Source organism: Vulpes lagopus, chromosome 19 (assembly GCF_018345385.1).
Source record: "Vulpes lagopus strain Blue_001 chromosome 19, ASM1834538v1, whole genome shotgun sequence".
Taxonomy (NCBI): Eukaryota; Metazoa; Chordata; class Mammalia; order Carnivora; family Canidae; genus Vulpes; species Vulpes lagopus.
Window position 1 is genome coordinate 17,936,142 of NC_054842.1, and position 21,630 is coordinate 17,957,771.

Here is a 21,630-nt window from a genome sequence, read left to right on the forward strand (position 1 = left end):
TATTTATATTGTTCAAAAGCTGTGCCAATCCATCTGATCATTAGCTGGGTTTGGAAAGCATTGGTATAGGGTATACTCGGGGATCTCAGTTAAGGTTTTCCCAGTGAGCAGACAGTGAGACAAGGTTTTGAGTACAAAGTGTTTATTTAGAAGATGAAGGAAATTCAAATAGGGTAGTACAGAAATAAGACAAGGGAGGAACAATAGCAAAGGAAGTGTGTCATGAAGCCCGTTGGCACAGTGGGCCAGTGGAGCTTCTTCATCCTGCTGGTCACGGAGTGGGACACATGCTTCCAAGAGCAAGGGAGTTGGGTGTTTCTGCATCAAGTGCCCATTAGTCATGGGTTGAGGGTTGCTCCCAGAGGGTGGCGACTCCCTGGTATCACCAACTTTCTATATGAGTGGCCGTGTGCTGTGGTAGCCAAGGTAAACCATCACATAACTGCATGCAGGAAGTGCCAGTCGAAATTTGGTGGATGGACACAAATATGGTAGGATTGAGGTCAAATATAGTGGCCACAAAGCAATGCCTGAGACACCGACCTCATTACCCTCCTGGTAGCAAGTCGGGACTGCATAACTAAAGCAGTTGCAGTTTTATTTTTTTTACAGCTTTTTTCCCAAAAATGATTTGTAGTTGTGTGTGCAGCACTTTGCCCTGATATGTGTGCTCTACAATAAAAACCAAATCTAATATATTTTGAAAAAAATATCTGGTCACCATCCCCGTGACCCAGAGCTATAGTCACATCTGCCCTGCCCAGGAGCATGGCTTACTTTACACATACACGGGATTTCAGAGCTGGCACAGAGGGATGGGTGGAAAATGGTGACAAGCCATTGCAGTCCCCAGACACTAGCCGCTGCTGCTACCTGGCTGAGTGAGCTAAGGCCTGCTGCTTCTTTGGTGCCTTTCTCTCCTGTGCAAATTAAGAAAAATGACTTGCCCTCTCTTTTCCCCATGTAGTACCGTGGGGCTTAAGACAAGACTTCATAAAACTAAAGGATGATACGAAACCAGGTGGTGTGGCTTAGGTGAAGCGAAGGACTTTGCAGATAGCTGGACCTTGCTTGATACTGGGTGTTTGCTGTGGGGATTTGGGAGGAATACATTCAGAATCTCAGTTTCTTCATCAGTAAAATGGGAACAATGATAATACCTACTCGGCAGGGCTGTCGTAAGAAGAAAGGAAGGTAGAAATGAAGCCTGGTCCCATGCCAGGTAAATGATAACTGTTGTTAGGGAAAGGGGATTTATTTGATAAAAGGCTCTTTATCTGTGACTTATGTGTGCAGGGATTCTTCAGTTCAGGTTTTAAGGGGAAGCTAGGAGGTCTTGTGAATGGCTAAGTGCTGAGAATGTCAGTTTAGGTCAGTTCTGTTTGCTCCCCCAGGGCCTTCATTAGGTAGTGCTCTCCCTGGTTTTTCTCCTTCGTTCTTCATTTTACATTCTTCCCTTGTCACTGCAGCCAGGGAATTGGCAAGACAGTCTGTGAGGATGAAAGACTTTGAGAGCAGACCAGCATCTTTCATATATCTTTCTTCCAGAAGGAATGTGGACAAGCCCAAGGAAGCTGGATTTGAGTAAATTAGCCCCATCCCAGTCCCTGTGGGCCATTTTATTTTAAAATCTCTTCAACAATCAATGCCATTAGCTCAACAGATGGCTTGTTAATCTTTGGACCAACAGCCAGATTTTAAATTGCCTTCCATTTTGCAAACTCTTCTTGGAAGAAAAAAGTAAATGTAATATAAGAGGAAAAAAAAATAGAATTTTGGTCCCAACCCAGACCGACCCACAGTGTATTCAGGCCTAGCTTTTAAGGTCAGATTCAGCAAACTTGGTCAGTTAGTTGATCATATATCTACAGGCAAAGAAAGTAAATACATTCATTCTTTTTTGAAAATAGTGAGCAAAATGCAGAACATTTGAGCACAGCTCTCAAACCTGATCAACTCAGTTGCCATTAGTGACAAGTGTGAATGTTTTCTCTGGACCTGGGGACAGCCTTCAAAATACATCTGATAATTTTCCTGGAAATCCCAAACCTTGGCCATTACTAGATTAGATTACTGAAAGATTTCATTTTTAGTGCTCTCATTACCTGTTTTCCTGATGCTTTCAAGACCCAGTTCCCCACCATGTAATCTCAATGCACACATGGATGTGCGCGCGCACGCACGCACGCACGCACACACACACACACACTTAAATAGTTTATTTTAGCTTCTGGTTCTTTTAATGTTAAATAAGTTAGGGGCATAAAGTAGGGGTGGGTTTTCTTTTACTGTATCCCCACCCCCACCCCGTGATACTGTTAGACTCTATGTCTGTTTTGTGGCCTCAAGATTATGATTTCCCTGAGCTGGTAGAAAGAAGATCTAGACTTTAAGAAGTGCTGCCTGCCAGATCCACATGACCCACTAATTCATTTGGTGCATCTGGGACCATCCATAAGAGTGTGTGGGCAAATGATGAATTCAGGTCTTCCTTTTTCCTAAGTCTTGATTCACCTATTTGGATTTGGAAAAGGGTTGGGGAGGGCGTTTACAAATGTGTGGTAAATGAGTTTGCCTTTAGTCTGCTTTGTCTGGGTCAGATCAACCAACCTGAGGAATCAATGACATCACTTTGGGAAGCCAGGTTGATGAGAGCTCTGGAATTGGAGAAGAATATCAGGTAAAGGTACAGACTAATGCTCCTGACAGCAGGGCTGCACTTGACTGCTCTTGGGGGTTTATGCTGCTACTCAAGGAAATATGCTAATCAACCTTCCCTCCCCAGGAAGCTGCACCAAATCATTTTCTCCATCTTTCCCCTGAGAAGCCAGATCTTGCAGAGTGTTGAGCATGTTATCTGGGGGCTGTTTGTGAAAGGAAAACAGATGATCTCATCTTATCTTGAGGGAGCAAGAAGCTTTTTAGAATCACAGATATTCTTCATGACAACTCTGTGACAACGTAAGAACCTCAAGTGCCTTCTGAATCCTCAAAGACACTGCTGCTAATAGCCGGGACATTTTCATGGCATCTATTGTTACACTGCCTGTTTCTTTGAAGACCGGGGAACAACGCATCAGGAGAGGCAGGTGGCGTCCTGTGAAGGACGTAGGGTGGAGAATATGGGCACATGCACGCAAATGTCCAGGGCTGACAGGTTTCCATTTCAGCACCTGTAAAATCAATGGGTGAGATCATCTCTAGGACTCTTCCAGCCCCGAGATTTTAGGAGTTCGCCTATTTCTAGTAACCTGGACATTTCATTAGGCAGAATTTTCCATTCTCTAGCTGTGCCAGATAGATGAGAGAACTTATTGAATGAATTGAGTCTCGAGCCAATAAGGAAAACCTACCCACATCTCATACTGCCTTATGCTTGTTGATGTCAGAACAAGAATCATTGTGGGTAATCATCAAAGGACGTCAAAAAGAACAACACGTACCTAGCAGAATTTGTATGTCAGTGCATTACGATCTGCCAAAGTGTTCTTGAAAGTCAAAGCTTCCATTACATAACTTTTTATCACTTTCTTAAAAATGTTCCAGTTGGGCTGGCATGTTTTATGATTTGTCTTGCTTCAGAGATAAGCACATTGTCAATGATTAGACCAAACTTCCCAGGTGTTTTTGAACGGAAGAGGCTGAGGTTGGCAGAGGGATGCCAAAGGAGGGGGTTGAACAGAGAATCTGTTATTTAAAATATTTAAAAGGCAAAATGGCACATACACGCTTTGGATAATAGGATGATAGTGAATCTAAAAAATCTTACAGTTCCACAATAGGTAGCTCTTCAAGTATATAGATACGTACCAGGGTCAGAAACTTAAATAGCATACTGGATCAAAACCACTGTGGGTATTTTGGGGCTTTTTCTGAATAGCCAGCTGTGGGCCTTAGGAAGCCACTTCTTGGCATTGTGTGCTGTTGGTCCAGTAGGCAGAACATCCCTACAAGCTGATGAGAAGTGTGCTTCCTTCCACTTCTGGTCATGAAGGAACCTGATAGACTGTTATTTGTTTGTTTGTTAAAGAATTAATTTTCTCCTCCAATGGCCTAACCACTCCAATTCATGGCAACCTAACTTAAAGTTGTCGGGTTTTTTTTTAAGATTTTATTTATTTATTCATGACAGACACAGAGACAGAGAGAGGCAGAGACACAGGCAGAGGGAGAAGCAGGCTCCATTCTGGGAGCCCGATGTGAGACTCGATCCCGGGTCTCCAGGATCACACCCCTGGCCGAAGGCGGCTCTAAACCACTGGGCCACCGGGGCTGCCCAAGTTGTCGTTTTTTTAAAGCACTCGCACTCACAGCACTATTAACAGAAAATCTACACATAGAATGTAGGCAGGGGAATGATTATTACCCTAGGATGCATGTCTTACCTCTTTGTATGCAGAGAGTTACAAACTCAAAAATGGGAAATTGACATTGCCACCTCTGAACCAGTATGTGACTATAACACAACACTCTTCAGAGATTTTTTTATAGGTACTTTCACTTGACTAATGCAATTGGCCATTAGGAAAACAAAAACAAAAACAAAAACAACTCTTATTAGTATGAATACAAAGGCTACTTTGGAAGAAGCAACCTGAAATGGATTATGTGACTTGCGAACGCTTTTCTAGAATGATTATGACTCATACACTGAAATAAACGCAATTAATTTTTTAAAGGATTATTTTAGCAATGCCTGGACTTTCCTATTCTTTAGGCGAATAAAAAGATACATTCAGTTAGGCATCTCTCTGTGGCAATACTTACAGAGATATATTAAAATGTTGTCCTCCAGGGGGCGTTAAATCTTCAGCAAAGCTCCAATTTCTCTGGAAGGCGTTCAAACCCAGTTAGCAAAATCAGACAGTCTGGCTTCTTTCTCACTGGGATGCAGAAGTGCTAGAGCCCATATTCTGAATTTCACATCTCTGACTTGCTGACGAGGCCAATCCCGTTGCCCTGGGGTATCTGCCAAGTGTAGCCTGGCCACGTTGCTGAATGTTCTACTGCGGGTCTTGTATTGGCCGACCCTCATGGTCCATGCCAATAACCTTTTAAGAGACCATTGATATGGATGGATACCATTGTGCTTTCCAAGGGCAGAAATATGATTCCTGGAGGCCGAAAGACAACCCAACATGGGTTGGCGAAGGCTCTGTGGGTCAAAATTGCGAAGGACCCATCCTTCCTACTTAAGCCCTGCAAAGGACTACTTTTGCTGTTACATTGTTAGAGACCATCACTTAGGAATCTGAAAACCTCCTGGTCTGGGAACTAGCAACTTTTGTATTAAAGTATTTGATTGTAAAGCAGTGCTGTATAGTGGTTAAGAGTTGCGTAAGTTCTAAAATCGACCGACTGGATTAATTCAGTAGGTAATTCAGTACCTACTGTACTCCTTTATAAGGTCTAGGATCCTGAATTAATTACTGAAATTCCTGTGTCTCTGATCCCTCATTCACTAATAATTAATTATTAATTAATAGGTGTATTGATTAATACAACCCAAAGAAAATACTTGGTGCTTTGTGAATGCTCTATAAATTCTATTAATTATCTTTACTCCCAAGAATTGAGATTCCCCTTAATATGGCTCCAGCTTGGTCTCTCACTGCTCCCCTACACAAACTTCTATAGAATCATCCTAAATACCACCCTATGCTTTTACGTCTTTGCTCCATCTACCTTCCTTGCCTATATCACTCTCTGATGAGATCTCATCCAAGTTCCAAGGGTTATCTGTAATGTCACCTCAAAAACAAACAAACAAAAAGCCCCCACAATTCCTTACTCCAAGAACGAAATGAGCTTTCTCCTATCTCCGAACAGTAGCAGGGACACGATATCTTGATATATAGGTATATACATTTGACAAAACTTATGAAACTGTACACTTAACATGGTGACATTTTTTAGCATCTAAATCATACCTCTACAGACCAACCCAGTAGGTACATAATGAGAAGATCTCAGCCTTGGGAGAAAGAAAGACTTGGTTCAAATTCAAGTTCTAGTACTTTCTACTTGGTAGGCCATTGAACTCCTTCCACCTGTAGTTTCCTCTAAATGGGCCAGTTGTCACGTTCTCCTTTCATAGTGAGGGTTGAAAGACATAATAATTTTATAAAATGCCTTCCACACAGTTGATGCTACACTACTGTTAGGACCTTCTTTTTCAGCATAACTATTTCTATGTTCGCCACATACCCCTGCCCACCAAAAGGCAACCTTGAGGATAGAATATGTTCTGTTTTTTTTTTCCATGTTTCCAGTGTAGAATAAAAGTAGTGTGCTTAGCTGTTATCTTATAAATATATTTATATTTAAGTATTTATAACACAATAGCTAAACACACCGACTTTTGGACAGCAAACACCTAGCAGCATCTCAACTGAAGCCTCTGCAGGACGCCGCACTGTGTAGTATTACTCAGGTTTGCTAAGGCTCAGTACTTTAAAGTCTGATAGATACTTTCCTTGGTTGATAATTCAGCTATGGCTCCCCAGTGTACAGTAGGGCTTAATAACACATCTTTCATTATGATAGTTCTTTAGGTTCATAAAGGTTGCCTATTTCTCTCGAAAGCAATGGAATGGCCGTACCATTTTCTGAACCAATGAGTCACTCTGTTTTTCATGGTTCAAAGTTAAGCTTTTATTTGGTTTTAAATTAAAAAAATAAATTTCATTATTAAATAGTGAGATGGATCTAACTCATGTTCAGATAGTAGCTTACTCAGGTTATACCACTGGGGGTACATTTCAGGGGTGGGTCACCTAAACTAAAATGAGTTGTTACGTCATCATGTTTGTTAAAAGTTCAACAGTGGCATAATTCAAAAGAAATGGAGATACAAAGTTTTAAATGTTTACAATGGATGGGAGAAGTAAACCACTTATTCTATTGCAACGGCAAACGAATCTCTTTCTCGGTGTCAGTCTGTCCAGATGCTATACCACAGTGCTAATGTCATCGGGCTCATCCGCTTTCTTCTGCCTGCTTGGCAGGGATTTCAAGTATTCAAGGTGTCTCCGGGCATCCTCCTGGTTTTGCCTCACATAATACACCACATAGGAGATCACCATGGTGAACCAGCCAAACATGGTGACCAGCATGGCATAATCGGTAGTCTTTTTCGGGAGGTTACAAAGGTCAGCATCATTGGCAGCATTGAGGAATGGTCTCCCGGCGTGTTCATCCAACACAGAAGTCTTACAGATCACATTATGGGCTGTCTCATGGTTGGATGCCATGCTCCTCAGAACTTGCTGGAGAGTACAGTCGCAGTGCCAGGGATTGTTGGCAATTCTGGCCCTGGCCTTCAGGTTATTGAAGGCATTTTTGTGCACGCTTTGAATCCGGTTGTCAGACAAGTCCAGAGTCTGCAAGGTTTCAGCTACTCCTTTGAAGGCATGCTCATCGATAAACTCAATGCCATTTTTGGACAAGTTGAGAACTCTTAGTTGATGGAGGTCCTTAAAAATCTCATTGGGGATAGATGTGATCTGATTGGAGTCCAGATACAATAAGACTGTTTCAGGAGGAAGATCTCTAGGTATTTCCTTGAGATTTGCATTGCTACAGGTGACATTTAAACCCCCAGAGGAAGAACAGAGACAGCCCTTGGGACACATACTGGCAGAATGAAAGCACAGTATCATAAGAACAAAACTTTGTAGGAGGAGACACATGGAGAGGGAACGGGTTAACCACAGGTCTACCAGATTCATGCTGGAATGTCAGCATAATCACAAGCCCATTCCTCATTCACTCCAACAAGCAAGCGTGCCAACGGTTCCAGCCCTGTCCACACTGTTGATTTCCTTCTTGCTTGGTTCAGAAGGTTGCACCTAACACACGTGTCTCTTCATTATTCCTGTCCTTGCTTGGGTACCTAAAGGAAAGGGAAACAGATGCAATTAGCTCTTTTGCAGAGGGAGGTACATTGCAATTAAAAGTGCTCTCAGGCGTCTGGCATTCTACGTGGGTAGGAGAGTTGGTTATGTAGTTAATTTTCACCAACAGCACTGGGAGTTATCTGCATAATGGGAGTCTCATGCTCAAATCCCAGGTGTTGGGCAAAAGGACTGTCAGTATACGACAACATTTCCGAATTATGTTGCCTTGGTTTTAGTTGTACAGAATTACAGCAACCAGTCCAGATTTCTCTCATCTCTACTGGTCCTTTCAACATCCTGAACCCCTTCTAAATTAGACAGCAATAAAATTTAATTAGACCTTCCCCCCTTTCTACAGTAACAGATGCATTAATGCAATTTAGACCTGCTCTTGAGCAGCAATGAGAAATAACACCAATATTTCATGGTTAATGACCATAGATAGCAATAATTGTCATGGCTTTTGAATGGATGTCCAGTTGGAATATTTTCTCTAAAGGAACATCTTACTTGAATTAAGAAATGAATAAATGCATTCCAACTTTCACAACAGACTATTGCTAGGGACTGAGAGACCAGAATCTCCAAAAGAGCTGTCTCCCTGATTCTCTGTTTTCTAAACAAACTATATTCTCCCCAGTAGATCTTTAGATATGACACACACCTCCAGGACTTTTTATTTTTACTCATTTATTTATTCATTTTTAAGATTTTATTTAGGGGTGCCTGGGTGGCTCAGTTGGTTAAACATCTGCCTTCAGCTCAGGTCATAGTCTTAGGGTCCTGGGATCAAGCTCCACATCAGCTTCCTGCTCAGTGGGGAGTCTGCTTCTCCCTCTCCCTCTCCTTCTGCTGTTCCCCTTGCTTGTGTTCTCTGGTGCTCATGTGCTCTCTCTCTCTCTCTATCTCTGTAAAATAAATAAATAGAATCTTTTATTTGAGATTTTTTGAAATATTGAGATAAAATCTTTTATTTGAGAGAGAGAGACAGAGCGCAAGCGGGAAGAGGAGCAGAGAGGAAGGGGGAGGAAAAGGGAGAGAATACCAAGAAGACTGTGCTGAGCACAGAGCCCAACATGGACTTGATCTCACAACCTTGAGACCATGACTACTGAAAGGAAGAGTCTGATGCTGAACTGACTGAGCCACTCAGGCACCCCTTCAAGACTTTATAAGATATAAGAATTTAAATATATTGGCCTCTAAGACCTTCCCAATAGCGTATTTTTTCTCTCCAATCATATATATAAATAGTAAATTTTATATATATATATATGTATATATATATATATAAAATATTGTTGGACAGAGCTTCCAAAATGGCAAAAATTGGGACCAGTTTACTGAGGAAGTGAGTAGATTTTGAACAGATTATGTGATTCGTCTGAGGTCAAATAGCTTGTAAGTGGTAGAGACAGGATTCAGGTCAAAGGCTTTGTTCTGACTTATTAATCTCCTAATTCTCTCCACTACCCCCACAGATCTCTCCCCATATCATCCGCTCTGTGAGAACAGTCAGTCAGAATCCAGGAAGCATTGCTTGTTGTGATTTCTGATGCTGTTACGTTGCAGCTCAAACCCAAATGGAGTACCCTATGGACTTCAATGGGGCTCCATGTCTGACTTCAGAGGGTCCTCTCTCAGGATTTGAGAAACAAGGAGAATGTACCTTCCTCTCATTTCAGTGAGCAACAAATGACTTTCTGCATGAGCAACAAATGACTCTCTGCAAACTTATCTCTTCTAAAGATCCCAGATGGATAAATACAGAGGGAAATGACTCCAAATGTTACCAAACTCACAGAAGAGAAGATTAATGTGAGCTGAAAACATAATGAACGGGGTTGTTAATCATGGAAAAAATGAGATTAGCACCAGGAGAATGGAGTGGATGTGCTTTTGGAATCCCGAGTCCCTTAAATGCCAGAGAATGCTAAAGAAGGACCCCTAGGCTTCTTAAGCCATCCATCAATAGCTCATTTCATTTGCAGTGACTTTCCCTCCCTTCCATGTTTTCCTTCAAAACTGCATTGCATTATATTTGGGGACTCTAGTGACTGTCTAGATGGAGGAGAGGAAAAATAAACAGGTGTGGAGGTGAAGACACTCAGAGAAGAAAGAGGGTGGTAGAAGGATAAGGCAAAGGATGCTAGGATGAGAACATGAGAAGGACACAGGAAATGGGAGACATGGATGTAATTGGAGAAAATAAAAAGAGTCTATGTAATCAATCAACTCCCATCAATTGGGTATGTACCACCAGCCTAGATCCTGCTGAAAAGTGGTAAGCCTTCTCTGGAGGATACTCTACATTCCTCCAGAGATGGATTCAGAGTCTATCTGATGAAAAGTGTTCACCAATTTAGACTACAAGTTTCATGAGGGCAGGGTCTTGCTTCTGCCTCATGTAGAAACAACAGCAAACAATTAAAAAGTGAAAAGTACACTGTTTTGCCTCCCAGCTTTAATCCTTGTTAGTAATAGGCTCCTGGGCAAGTCATTTAGCCTCTCTGAACCTCCTTTTCCTTATTTTTGTATAGAAATTATAAAAGAACCCAATTACAGAGTTGATTTGAAAATTATATGAGATGATCCACATAAAGCATTTATCCCAATGCCTAAAACGTAGTAAGAGTTCAATACTTGTTGGTTTCAGTTACTATTATTATCCTAGATGCATTTTTAAATGCTACCATAGTTCTTGGCATGTAGTAAGGGCTAAATAAATATCTATTGTATGAATGACCCAATAAAATATTGAAGAATCTAGCTGTGCTTTTTCTTCCCTATGGTGATTATTTTTATTTTTAATATAAACATTGGCTCATCCAATGTCTATTGGTTTTACATGTTGACATGTGGTCTTTGGAAAAAATAATGAAGGTAGACTCTTAGTTGATGGAAGAAAGAATGGAACTTTTCTTTGGTAGGCTCCTTGAGACATAACCTTGGTTTCTCCAGAATGATCAGTCCATGGTGATGGATTTGGCTCAAGCCAAGAAATGATTAGGATACATCTTGAGTTCTCTTTTTGAGATGGGATCCTTCATGCCCAAATGATCCACCTATACACTGAGGAGAATGCCTGTTAGGAACACAAATGCAAAATATCTTGCATTCAGAGAAGTTGGACTCAGACTAAGCATATCATTTTCTTTCTATGGTGTTTGATTAAAAGAGAAATAAAAGCTCTGGGACTGGCTAGATGATTGGGCTGCTATGACTCAGCCTCCAGAACCTCCATACTCAGCCAGGACGAAGTAAGAAGAGATGCAAGAAGTAGAGAACTGAGGCCTTGGATGTCTAGGAAGCAGACAGCAAGAACCAAAGATATTGGAGTCAAGGTCATCTGCAGCTGGGAGGATGGAAGGACTGCCTCTCCACCCTATTATGCTGAAATACTATTTTCCAAAGGGATTACCGGCTTGATATTATCTTAAATTGTGGGATAGGGGAGCCCAGGTGGTTCAGCGGTTTATTGCCAACTTTGGCCCACGGTGTGATACTGGAGACTCAGGATCGAGTCCCATGTCAGGCTCCCTGCATGGAGCCTGCTTCTCCCTCTGCCTGTTTCTCTGCCTCTCTCTTTCTCTGTCTTTCATGAATAAATAAATAAAATCTAAAAAAAAAAAAAAACCAAAAAACAAAAAACTGCGGGATAGGTCAACACAGGTTCTTGGAAAAGGAAGACATGAGGAAACGTGCCTCATAGGAAAAATGGTGGTATTCTTCTGACATCAGTTACCACCCAGCATAGTATAAAGCTAAATAGCACCTAACTCTGAAACAAACATTCTAAACCCCAAACTCCCTCCTGCTCTGTTTCAGTCAGGTCTGCCCACAAATGCAAAGTAGCGAACAAATTATCCTGTTGGAAAAATCGAGTGCCTCCTTTCTAACTTCCAAAAGGGTATGTAGAACACAAAGAAGGGCTGGATCACACTGGTGATGGTAAGAATAAAAGCAGCATCACTGCCTGTCCTCCCAATAAGGAACCATACCAGAAAAGGGACAAAGCAAATTAATCAGCACTTTTTTCTATCTCTTGACTCCCCCCTCTGTACTTCTCAACTCTTACACTACCCTCTCCTCTTTCCCTCCTTCCATTCAAATATGTCTGGGGCAGGAAGCTACGGTATTTGAGTTGTGGTATTTAGGTATGAGATGTGCCCCCAAAGCGGGTCACTTTATCCCCAGACCCATGACTTGCTTACATTTCCCTGTCATACAGGTATCTGAGTTATAGCAATTAATGCCTGGATTGGGTGGCAACTATCAAGTGCTGTTTTCCAAAAGGAAAAAAAAAAAGTGCATTCAGTGGACTGCCTGAGAAGACAGATCTTTCGGTGGTTGATTAACAACTCTATCTTTGCTTCCTGTTCCTTTCTTCTCATCAGTAGGGGCCACTCAGGGACACTCAGGGCTTCTAACCGAAAGCTTTCATTAACTCTTCTGAGATAAGTGAGTCCACCAATTCAGGAAGAAATACCAGATACACTGATTTGTCCTGATTCCATGCAACTCTGCTACCAAAAAGGATTTGATTAAAAAGCACAACATTGCAACACAGGCCTTTCAATTTGGGAAGTAAAATTCAAATCACTGAGAAAAATACCAAACCTCATAAATTTTAAGGACTTGAAATTAAAACTTCCATATGGCAAAAAAGTAAGACAATACACAAAATAAAAGGACTGATGATCAAATAAAGGATTGATTTCTTTAATATACAAGAAATTCTTGCAAAGGGATAAGAAACTGATCTAACAGAAAAATGGACAGAAAAATAATGTAGACAAATGACCAATAAATCATATGAAAAGGTCTTTGATCTCACTGACAGTAAAATAGATTCAAGTTAAAGTACCTAACATCTTGGTTAAAATGAGGAAGAATATCTACTTTCAGTGAAGGCATAAAAACAAAGCACTCTCAAACACCCGATGAGGATATACTTAGGGCACTCTTTTTGTATGAGCAATTTAGGAGTATCTATTCAAATCTTAAAATACAAGAATAAGTGAGACTGAATTATATTGATGTGAATATCTCCAAAGATGACCTCAAAAAGCAGCTTGGAAAAAGAAGTTCTTCTAGCATTATCCTATTTGTGTAAAATTTTGAAAAGGGGGAAGTAAATGTGCAAGTGCAGGTATAGCATTTATATGTTTACATATGCATGGATCATTTTTTTTTAGATTCTACTTATTTGAGAGAAAGAGAGAGGGGGAGAAGGAGCAGAGAGAGGGGCAAAGGGAGAAGGAAAAGTTGACTCCTCAACGGGCAGGGAGCCTGACATGGGGCTGGATCCTGGGACTCCAGGATCATGACCTGAACTGAAAGCAAATGCTTAACCCAGGTGCCCTGTATAGATCACTTTTGAAAAGATCTATATGGAAGAAAATGTATAAGAAACTATTAATAGTGGTTAACTAAGGACCAGAACTGGGGGGCTGACAGGGGGAGAGAAGAAACTGTCTTTTGATTTTATACCCTTCTGATGAATTTAACTTTCTATTGTATAAAGGTGTTTTGTGTGTTTTTGCTTACATAAAATTTTTTTAAAAAGTTAATACAGGAGGACCCGGGATTAACCGACAAACCAATCTGAACATAATGTCTCAGAAGGTAACTTTTGAGTGCACAAGATATTTGGACAATGGTGGCCAAGAGGGTTGTGCAAATAACAAGACAATACATTTTAAAAAGCGGAACATGTTTCAATTGGAGAGACTCAATATGTAGAGGGACAACGGTGAGACCATATAACTTGAAATAGAACTCAAAGTCACAACTTACTGCAACCAGTCCAGGGAGCCAAACTACAACCTCTGTGGCAATTGTCCCAACTCAGATCAATAACTGCCAGCTTCCCTAATTTTCATTCCTAATTTCCATTTAGGACTAACCAGGGAAAGCCATATCTGCTTCCCTCAGTAATCGCATATGATGCTCTGGCTCTAGCTAGCCTGCCTCCAGCTTTCCCCAAGCCAGCCAAGAGCCACCAATCAGCACTTCCGAAGCCTTTCATTTTCCCCACCATCAAGCTTTTCCACTCCCCTGTCTGTCTGTGAGTCTCCTCTGCCAAATGCAAGGGATGGTGGCTGGCTCCCTTACTATAGAAAGCTTGGAGAACATGGCCTTTGCTTGTTCTCATTTGGATTTCCATTTACTTCCGCAAAGACTACAGTTTGAGTGTATGATATTCTCAATGGAATATTCCTAAAATTAGCTTTATAACCTATTATAGAAATGATATAAGGATTTCTTTATATGCCAGGTTTTCCAAAGACTAAGTATGGGTTGTATAAGACATCCGTGAGTATAATTCCAGACCAAAAAAATTAGAGGCCATTGGGATCTGAATAATTTAGGTGAATGAACTGTATAGACACTTTTCTCTACTGCTGCTCTTTGAGATCATGCTCATGGAGACAACATCTTAATTCGCCTGTTTAGCATGGAGTTCTTCATGAACTTTAGTTCTACCTTTCCATTCACAACCACCTCTTGCCACAAAAAGTCAACCCAGGCTTCAAACTGGGCATGCCTAAAAGTAAAATCATTTTCACCCTTCATCCCCACCCAACTACCTTCCTCCTCTCCTATAAACCACCTGTTCTTCCCTCCTGATTTGTTGAGAACAGTTTCCATTTCCATCTTCCTTCCCCCCGCTCTCGTGTTTTGGGTCCCCACTGCCTCTTTCCTGTTCAAACCTCCAGCCTCTTGCTCCGAAAGGAAGCAAAAACATCCTTTCTGGACTGCCCATGTGTGGCTTCCATCCTCCTTTCAAAGCCAGGTTAAAGTAAGCATCAGACCATGGATTTCCACTGCTTGGAAAGCTCTAATGACCCCCTGTTGTTTATAACAATCTCCTTTCCCAAACCTTTGTCCCACTGCACTTCCTCACACAGGCACAGAAACCTGAGCTCAATAAACAGAGATCAGCAATTGCAAAGTTGATGATGAACAGCACTTTGTTCAACAAATATGAGATTTATCAGAAGGGGTCCCAGCTAAAGACCTCTATAGCTTGGAATCGCTTTCCTGCCAATGAAGATCTCGCCCAGGAGTCATTTAGGTGCTATCATCCTTTGGTTAAGGATATGAACTGATAAGGCTGATGGATATAGGAGGAACTGAGGATCCTTATATTTAGAAAGAGTTTAATCTGCTTGCAGACCCATAATTTTTAAAGTCAGGAGCTCCTGAAATCCTGAAACTATTGCTTTTGTAATTAAAGAGATCTGTTTATCTTTGCTACCAGCCCAGGAGTTTTCAGAGGGTAGAATCAATGTCTCACCCATTTTTATATTCTCTTATTGCCCATGGTAAGAATTTAATAAATATTTATTGAAATAATTAGGATCCATTCTCATTACATCATACAATAGCTATTGTTTACTCGGCATTTATTACATGCCAGGTATTTATTAAATGATGAACTCATCTAGCATGAATAATAGATGATAAAATTGAAGTTCTGACCAGATCCCTGATTAAATGGACATAGAATTCCAAAGTGAGGGGTCAAGTTGCCATGTGGAGATTAGCTGACAATGTTCTGTGAGTCTAACATGTATGTCTTTGCCCACTTTGAGGGTCAAAGGCATCAGAAGGCACCTATCATCAGGAGGCACCTATCCTATCACTGCCCCAAGGAGAGGAGAGAGTTATTACAGGATTCCTGGAACTGGGGTATAGTGCAGAATGTACTAGAATAAGAACAAGGTTGACCCATTATTTGGTGGCAAAGTGATATTTTGATGTGAGGGTGAACCTGCACTCCCAGAGTTTGCCAGAAAAGGGATAGAAAACTATTTCCTATGGGTCAGATATGGCCACCTAAGGAAGGAGATCCCCAGTGAAAAGTATCTCAGGTTCCTGCTCATGGTCCCATGGGATTCCTTGGTAGGGCAGGGCCACCTAAGCAACAAGAAACTGAAAGGTAGATGCTTAGATTTGCGGGGAGTGATCATCTGGAATATATCCACCACAGGGGTCAGGGGAGCCATGTGGTTGGAGAGGGGGCATGAAAGAGCCCTTAGAGAGAAGCACCAAGTTTGCCTCACTCTACCTTCTAGTGAGCCTCTGAGAAGAGCAGCTGAAACCCAGTTCTGCTGAAGGCCTGGGAAAGGGGTGGGGGAGAGGGGCAGAGAGGAGAAATCCAGCTACCCACCATGCTCTTTCCCTTTCTTTTATGCCTGAAACACAGAAAAGGGGAGAACGGCTGAATATTAAAAGAAATTCAGAGTATTGGCTAATCTCTTGAGCTAGACATTTACATTCTCATATTCAATTTTTACTTTGATTTAAGTTAATTGAGTTGGTGACTATTTTCTGAGATTGGACAAAATCATGGGGCTGACTGATGTGTTCTTGAGAGACTAGAGGAAGATGGTCACCTGCACAAACAGAGATTAAACGAACGGTTGGAAGCAGAAAGTGACTTGCATTTTATTCATATGTCACCTTGTATAATCCTCAGTACCAAACAGAGATTAAACGAATGGTTGGAAGCAGAAAGTGACTTGCATTTTATTCATATGTCACCTTGTATAATCCTCAGTACCATCATGACAGGTAGCAATTACAACCCTTGCCCAGATGAGCAAGTTGAAACATAAAGAGGTGATGTAACTTGACCACTTGTTATAGATGTTGAATAGAAGAGGCACAGTCTGAACTCAAGTCCTTTGGCCTCCAGAGCTCATGTGGTCAAACATGGCACCACACACCTCTTTACAGATAAACTACCATACTTTTTCCCCTCCTTCTCAACTGATTCCATGAAGATGAGAAGCAAGGACCACAATGCATTTTACACTGGGGAAGTATTACTGAAAAGGAAGACTAGCAGGATGAGAGGAGGGATGGAGAGAAGCTGACATATCGTTCTGAAGGGGTTCAGAACAAGTCTCCCCAGAGAGCACCACTCTGGCATGATGATTATTTTGAGCTGAAGACAATCCAGTCCTAAAAGACTCAGAAAGAGCTTTATACTTCCCTCTCAACTGCCTCTAAGAGTTCAGATGGGCCAGGTTTAGGAAGAGAGCTACTGGGTCCTGGTTTAGGAAGAGAGCTACCACCAGAGGTAAGTACAAAGGGTATGGATTAGGGGTGGTGAGATGCCTGGAGATGGGCAGGGCCTGTTTGTTCAACTTCCTTCCTTTGTCCCATTGTCTCTGCATGGCACCACAAATACAGGTTTACTAAACATTCATTCTTCCCATCTTTCTGTGAATGGTCTTCCTTCCCTTAGAAGCCTCAGACCCCCATCCCCTTCATTTTAGCTCAGAATGGCACACACACCGCCACTGCCTGTTAGGGGGTCTCTCATTGTTTTTGTGGGGCTTGCTGTATGTAATTAAATTTGGTTTTCTCCTATTAATCTGTCTTCTGTCAATTTAATTAACAGACCAGCGAAATGAACCTAGAAGTATTGAGAAAAAATCCCCTCCCCCATAATTCTAAACCAAAAGCTCTAAAATTATATTTGCCTTGCATGTGTGAACTCTATTACATTAGATGCTTGTGGGGCCAGTCCATGGATATGTTCTCATTTAATTAACTCTAAGTAGCCCTTTTTGATACACATGATAAACATCATTGGTCCTATTTTAGCACAATTGAGGAACTCAATGAATGGAGACACAGCTGGTTAGCAGAAGGACAGAACTTGGATCCTAGATGGCCTGCATAGTAGATCCCAGTCAACACTCATTGGTTTCTATATCTCCTCTACTCGCCAGCCCCGTTTTGATCTGGAGAGTCTGTAAACACAAGTACTGAGTTTTAAATGCCAAATCAGTCCTCCGTTAACAGCTTCCTACAAACTCTGGGAAAGTCAAGAACAAGAGAATTTTCTTTTCCTATAAGAATCTCTTAAAGGGGATCCCTGGGTGGTGCAGCGGTTTGGCGCCTGCCTTTGGCCCAGGGCGCGATCCTGGAGACCGGGGATCGAATCCCACGTCGGGCTCCCGGTGCATGGAGCCTGCTTCTCCCTCTGCCTGTGTCTCTGCCTCTCTCTCTCTCTCTGTGTGACTATCATGGGTAAATAAAAATTTAAAAAAAAAAAAAAAAAAAAGAATCAAAGAATCTCTTAAAGGCTACTCATACAAAACTTTTATCAAAGATATGATATCCATCTGTCCCAGATCTCGGTAGTTCAGGCACTGCTTTTCTTCTTTTGAATTTATTTCACAAAATAATTTCTTTAAGCAAACCCTCAATTTATTGGGGAAAAGGAGAAAAAATGCCAACTCTTATGAACACATTGCCTCCTTTCTACATGATCTAATGCCCCTGGATCTCCAGGTTGGATTTAAAAAATTCTTCCTATCTTTAAACCCATTGGAAAAACAGAAAAACAAAGAAATACACAAACAAAAACCACTTTTTTTTTCTTGGACTTAGTATCTCTTTCTCTGTGGGACTAAACACAGAATAAAGAAAGATGAGACTATGTCTTTGCAAACATCTGTATTTATTATTCAACATGCTGCAAGTTTATAGGGAGATTGAGTGGGAACCCATCCATCTCAGTTTCTTTCTGATTCTCTATTATTACTTCTCAGCAAGTGCCTATGACATTTAACAGTGAGTGCTTTGCAAGCTCTTAACACATAATCTACATAAATGTAGGCTCCCTAAAACTCACCAGGGTCCTGAGCCAACCTGAAAGCTGCTTTTAGAAAACACTAACTTATGGTGAATTCAGTTGCATTTCTGAATAGGATGGGTGACTGTTACCATTTTTTAAAAAACCTTGTTTTGCTTAACCTTATCCATTGACTTGGTGGGAAAAGTACAGGATGGAGATCCAAACCAAGATCTAGAAACTGGATTCAAAGCCCAGCTTCTGAGGAATGAATTCTGGGAATTTAGCAGATCATACATACTTCTAAGCCTATGTTGTCCTAGAATAATCAATAACATCCACCTCATTGGTCTCATAGTTATGAGGACAAAAATAAAATATTTGAAATGTGCTTCAGAACTATCAATAGCCATTTAAAGATTACACTCTATTGTGGGTTTCAGTATTTGGCTGTTTTCCTAAAATATCAGATCATTCTTTTTCCAGAGACCTCTATGTCTTTTTCCTAAGCATAACAGACTAGGATATGATTCTCACATAACCTATAAGAGTATTTATGTCAAAATATATTTAACCTGCATCTAATCAAGAGGGAAGGATTTGACCAATCCAGAACTTGAGATACTTTGGCAAGGTGACTGATCAGAACTTTTCAGTCACTGAAAGGAATCAAAACAACAACAACAAAAACACATACACACACACACACACACACACAAAACCAAAAATAGTCTGTAGAACTATCACTGATGAAAGAAAAAAGACATATGACAACTAAAGGAATGCAAAACACTGACTTATGAATGTGAAAAAAATGCTAGGAAAGAGATTATTGGGATAATTAGGGGAAAATTTTGAATATGAACTCTATATTTGATATTATTGTATCAAATAAAAATTTCTTGGGCTTTTTATGATGTAAGTAGGAAGGGGAGACTCCTTGTTCTTAAGAGGCACATACTGAAGTATTTGGGGGTAAAGTGTCATGACAACTGCAACTTTCAAAATACCCAGGGAAAATAAAACTATGTTTTTATGTGGAAAGATAGAGGCAAAGTGGCAAAAGTTTAACAACTGGCAAATAGAAAGTGACGAATATAAAAGTGTTCCAATCTTTCAACTTGCAAGAAAATTTCCAGCTTCTCAAATGAAAATTTGGACAGGAGATTCTATACTTATAAAATAAACAATAACAAAAGAACTTCAAGAGAAAAGAAAGCCCTTCCTGATAAAGCAGGAGAGATTTAGGGATACTCATTAGAGTATGGCTTATCTCCTTTCAGTGACACAGAATAGAAACCCAAGGTGAAATGAGAAACAATTCTTTAAAATTGTATTTCATGTACCCCAAGACTACCAGAGGACTGGCACACCAGCAGATGATACCTGTAGTGTGGACCTGGTTTTAATTAGGTCGCACAGAGATCATGGCTTAGCCACTTACAAATTATGTACCTTCTTTATGCCACAGTCTTGTCAGTTGAACATGGGGTAATAGTCTCTCTCTCAAAGGAGTTTCATAAGGATTACCTGACCTGAGATAACACATATAAAACACTTAGAAAAGCTTCTGTTACATGATAAAGTCTCCATGCGAGTTTACTATTACTGTCCCTTCTACGACAACTATTTTTGTTACTATCATCACCATCATCATCTTACAATTTGTCTTCTCTCTGCTAGGAGAATGTAGGGCCAAAGTGTGACCCTATCCTTAATGTAATAAAGGGAATAACTCCGATGGTGGCTAACATTTCTTGGACATCGACTATATGCAAAGCACTGGACAAAACACTTTACTTTGATGATGGAGAGAAATTTTGCCCTAGGAGGGGTCATACCCCGAATATTTGGAGGGGTATGTGGTGACAAGTTGTGCAAACAAGAATTGCATTTGCACTTGATCTGTCTCAGTCAGGCTGTATAATATTACTATAGAGAAAGAGTCAATGCCAGCTAATAAAAATGAATAATCCATAACTATCACTAGGATGGTTTTAGTTAATTAAAGAAATTCCCCTTGATTAAAACTATTCATGTCTTTAAGTAAATGAAAATGAATGGGTTATTATTATCTTTGAATTGTATACTCTCCTATTTCCTTATCCTCAGGTGCCATTTTCATTTTTGATAAGATCATTTAATATCGTGATCCTTAAAGACCTTGAAAACCTAATGGCATGGTCAAAAAAAGGGCTGTGGAGTTATATATGCCTAAGTTTGCCTAATTTTGTCATTCAACCACTTACTAGTTATGAATTAGTGCTAGCAACTTACTATTTATCAGTTTGTTTTTTTAGGGCATATTACTTAACACTGGGCCTCAATTTTTTTCATCTATAAAATGTGCATTATAATACTTAATTTCATGTGCTGTGGTAGGGTGTTTTCAAAAACAATTTCCATTATTCCCCATCCTGTATTATCCATGTCCTTTTGCAAGATAACCTTAAATTACTCCTATCAAGAAGTGGAGTCTAGGAGCACCTCGGCAGCTTAGTTGGTTAAGCCTCTAACTCTTGATTTTGGCTCGGGTCATGATCTCAGGATTGTGAGACTGAGCCCAATGTTGGGCTTTGCACTCAGTGCAGAGTCTGCTTGAGATTCTCTCTCTCCCTTCCCTCCTCCTAAATACACACACACACACACACACACACACACTCTCTCTCTCTCTATGTAAAATAAAATAAAATAAAATAAAATAAAATAAAATAAAATAAAATAAAATAAAATAAAATAAAATAAAATAAAATAAAAATGAAATCTATTTCTCCCCTCCTTGAATCTAGGCTAGCCTCAGAACTTCTTTTGACCACAGATAAGCCAAAAGTGACATTATGCCAGTTCCAAGCCTATGCCTCTCCAAAAAGCCATGCATGCTCTTTCTTTTGCTCTTGGAACCCTCCACCACCTCAAGCCACCATGTGAACAATCCTTTCCTAGTCTGCTGGATGATAAGCAATCAGATAAGGGGAGGGGCAAAAAAAAAGAGAAGTGGAGGGGCAGTTGTCCTAGTTGGGTCACTATAGCCTACACCTGTCCACACTTCCATCCTAGATCAACAGAGTCAACTTCTCTGACCTGCAGCTGACCACAGACTCATAGGAGAACCCAGCTAAGACCAGGAAAACC

The 21,630-nt window shown here is 40.6% G+C and overlaps 1 protein-coding gene across 6 annotated transcripts in view; it reads right to left on the minus strand.

The window, feature by feature from the left end:
* Positions 1-6,629: 6,629 nt before the first annotated feature.
* Positions 6,630-21,630, minus strand: part of LRRC3B (leucine rich repeat containing 3B) — a 90,841-nt gene continuing 75,840 nt past the window's right edge. For all 6 annotated transcript variants that reach the window (XM_041733676.1, XM_041733677.1, XM_041733679.1 and 3 more), the window contains one exon: positions 6,630-7,894. In XM_041733676.1, coding sequence (XP_041589610.1) covers positions 6,951-7,730 — 780 coding nt within the window. In that variant the 5' untranslated portion in view covers positions 7,731-7,894 and the 3' untranslated portion in view covers positions 6,630-6,950. The remainder of the gene's footprint in view (positions 7,895-21,630) is intronic.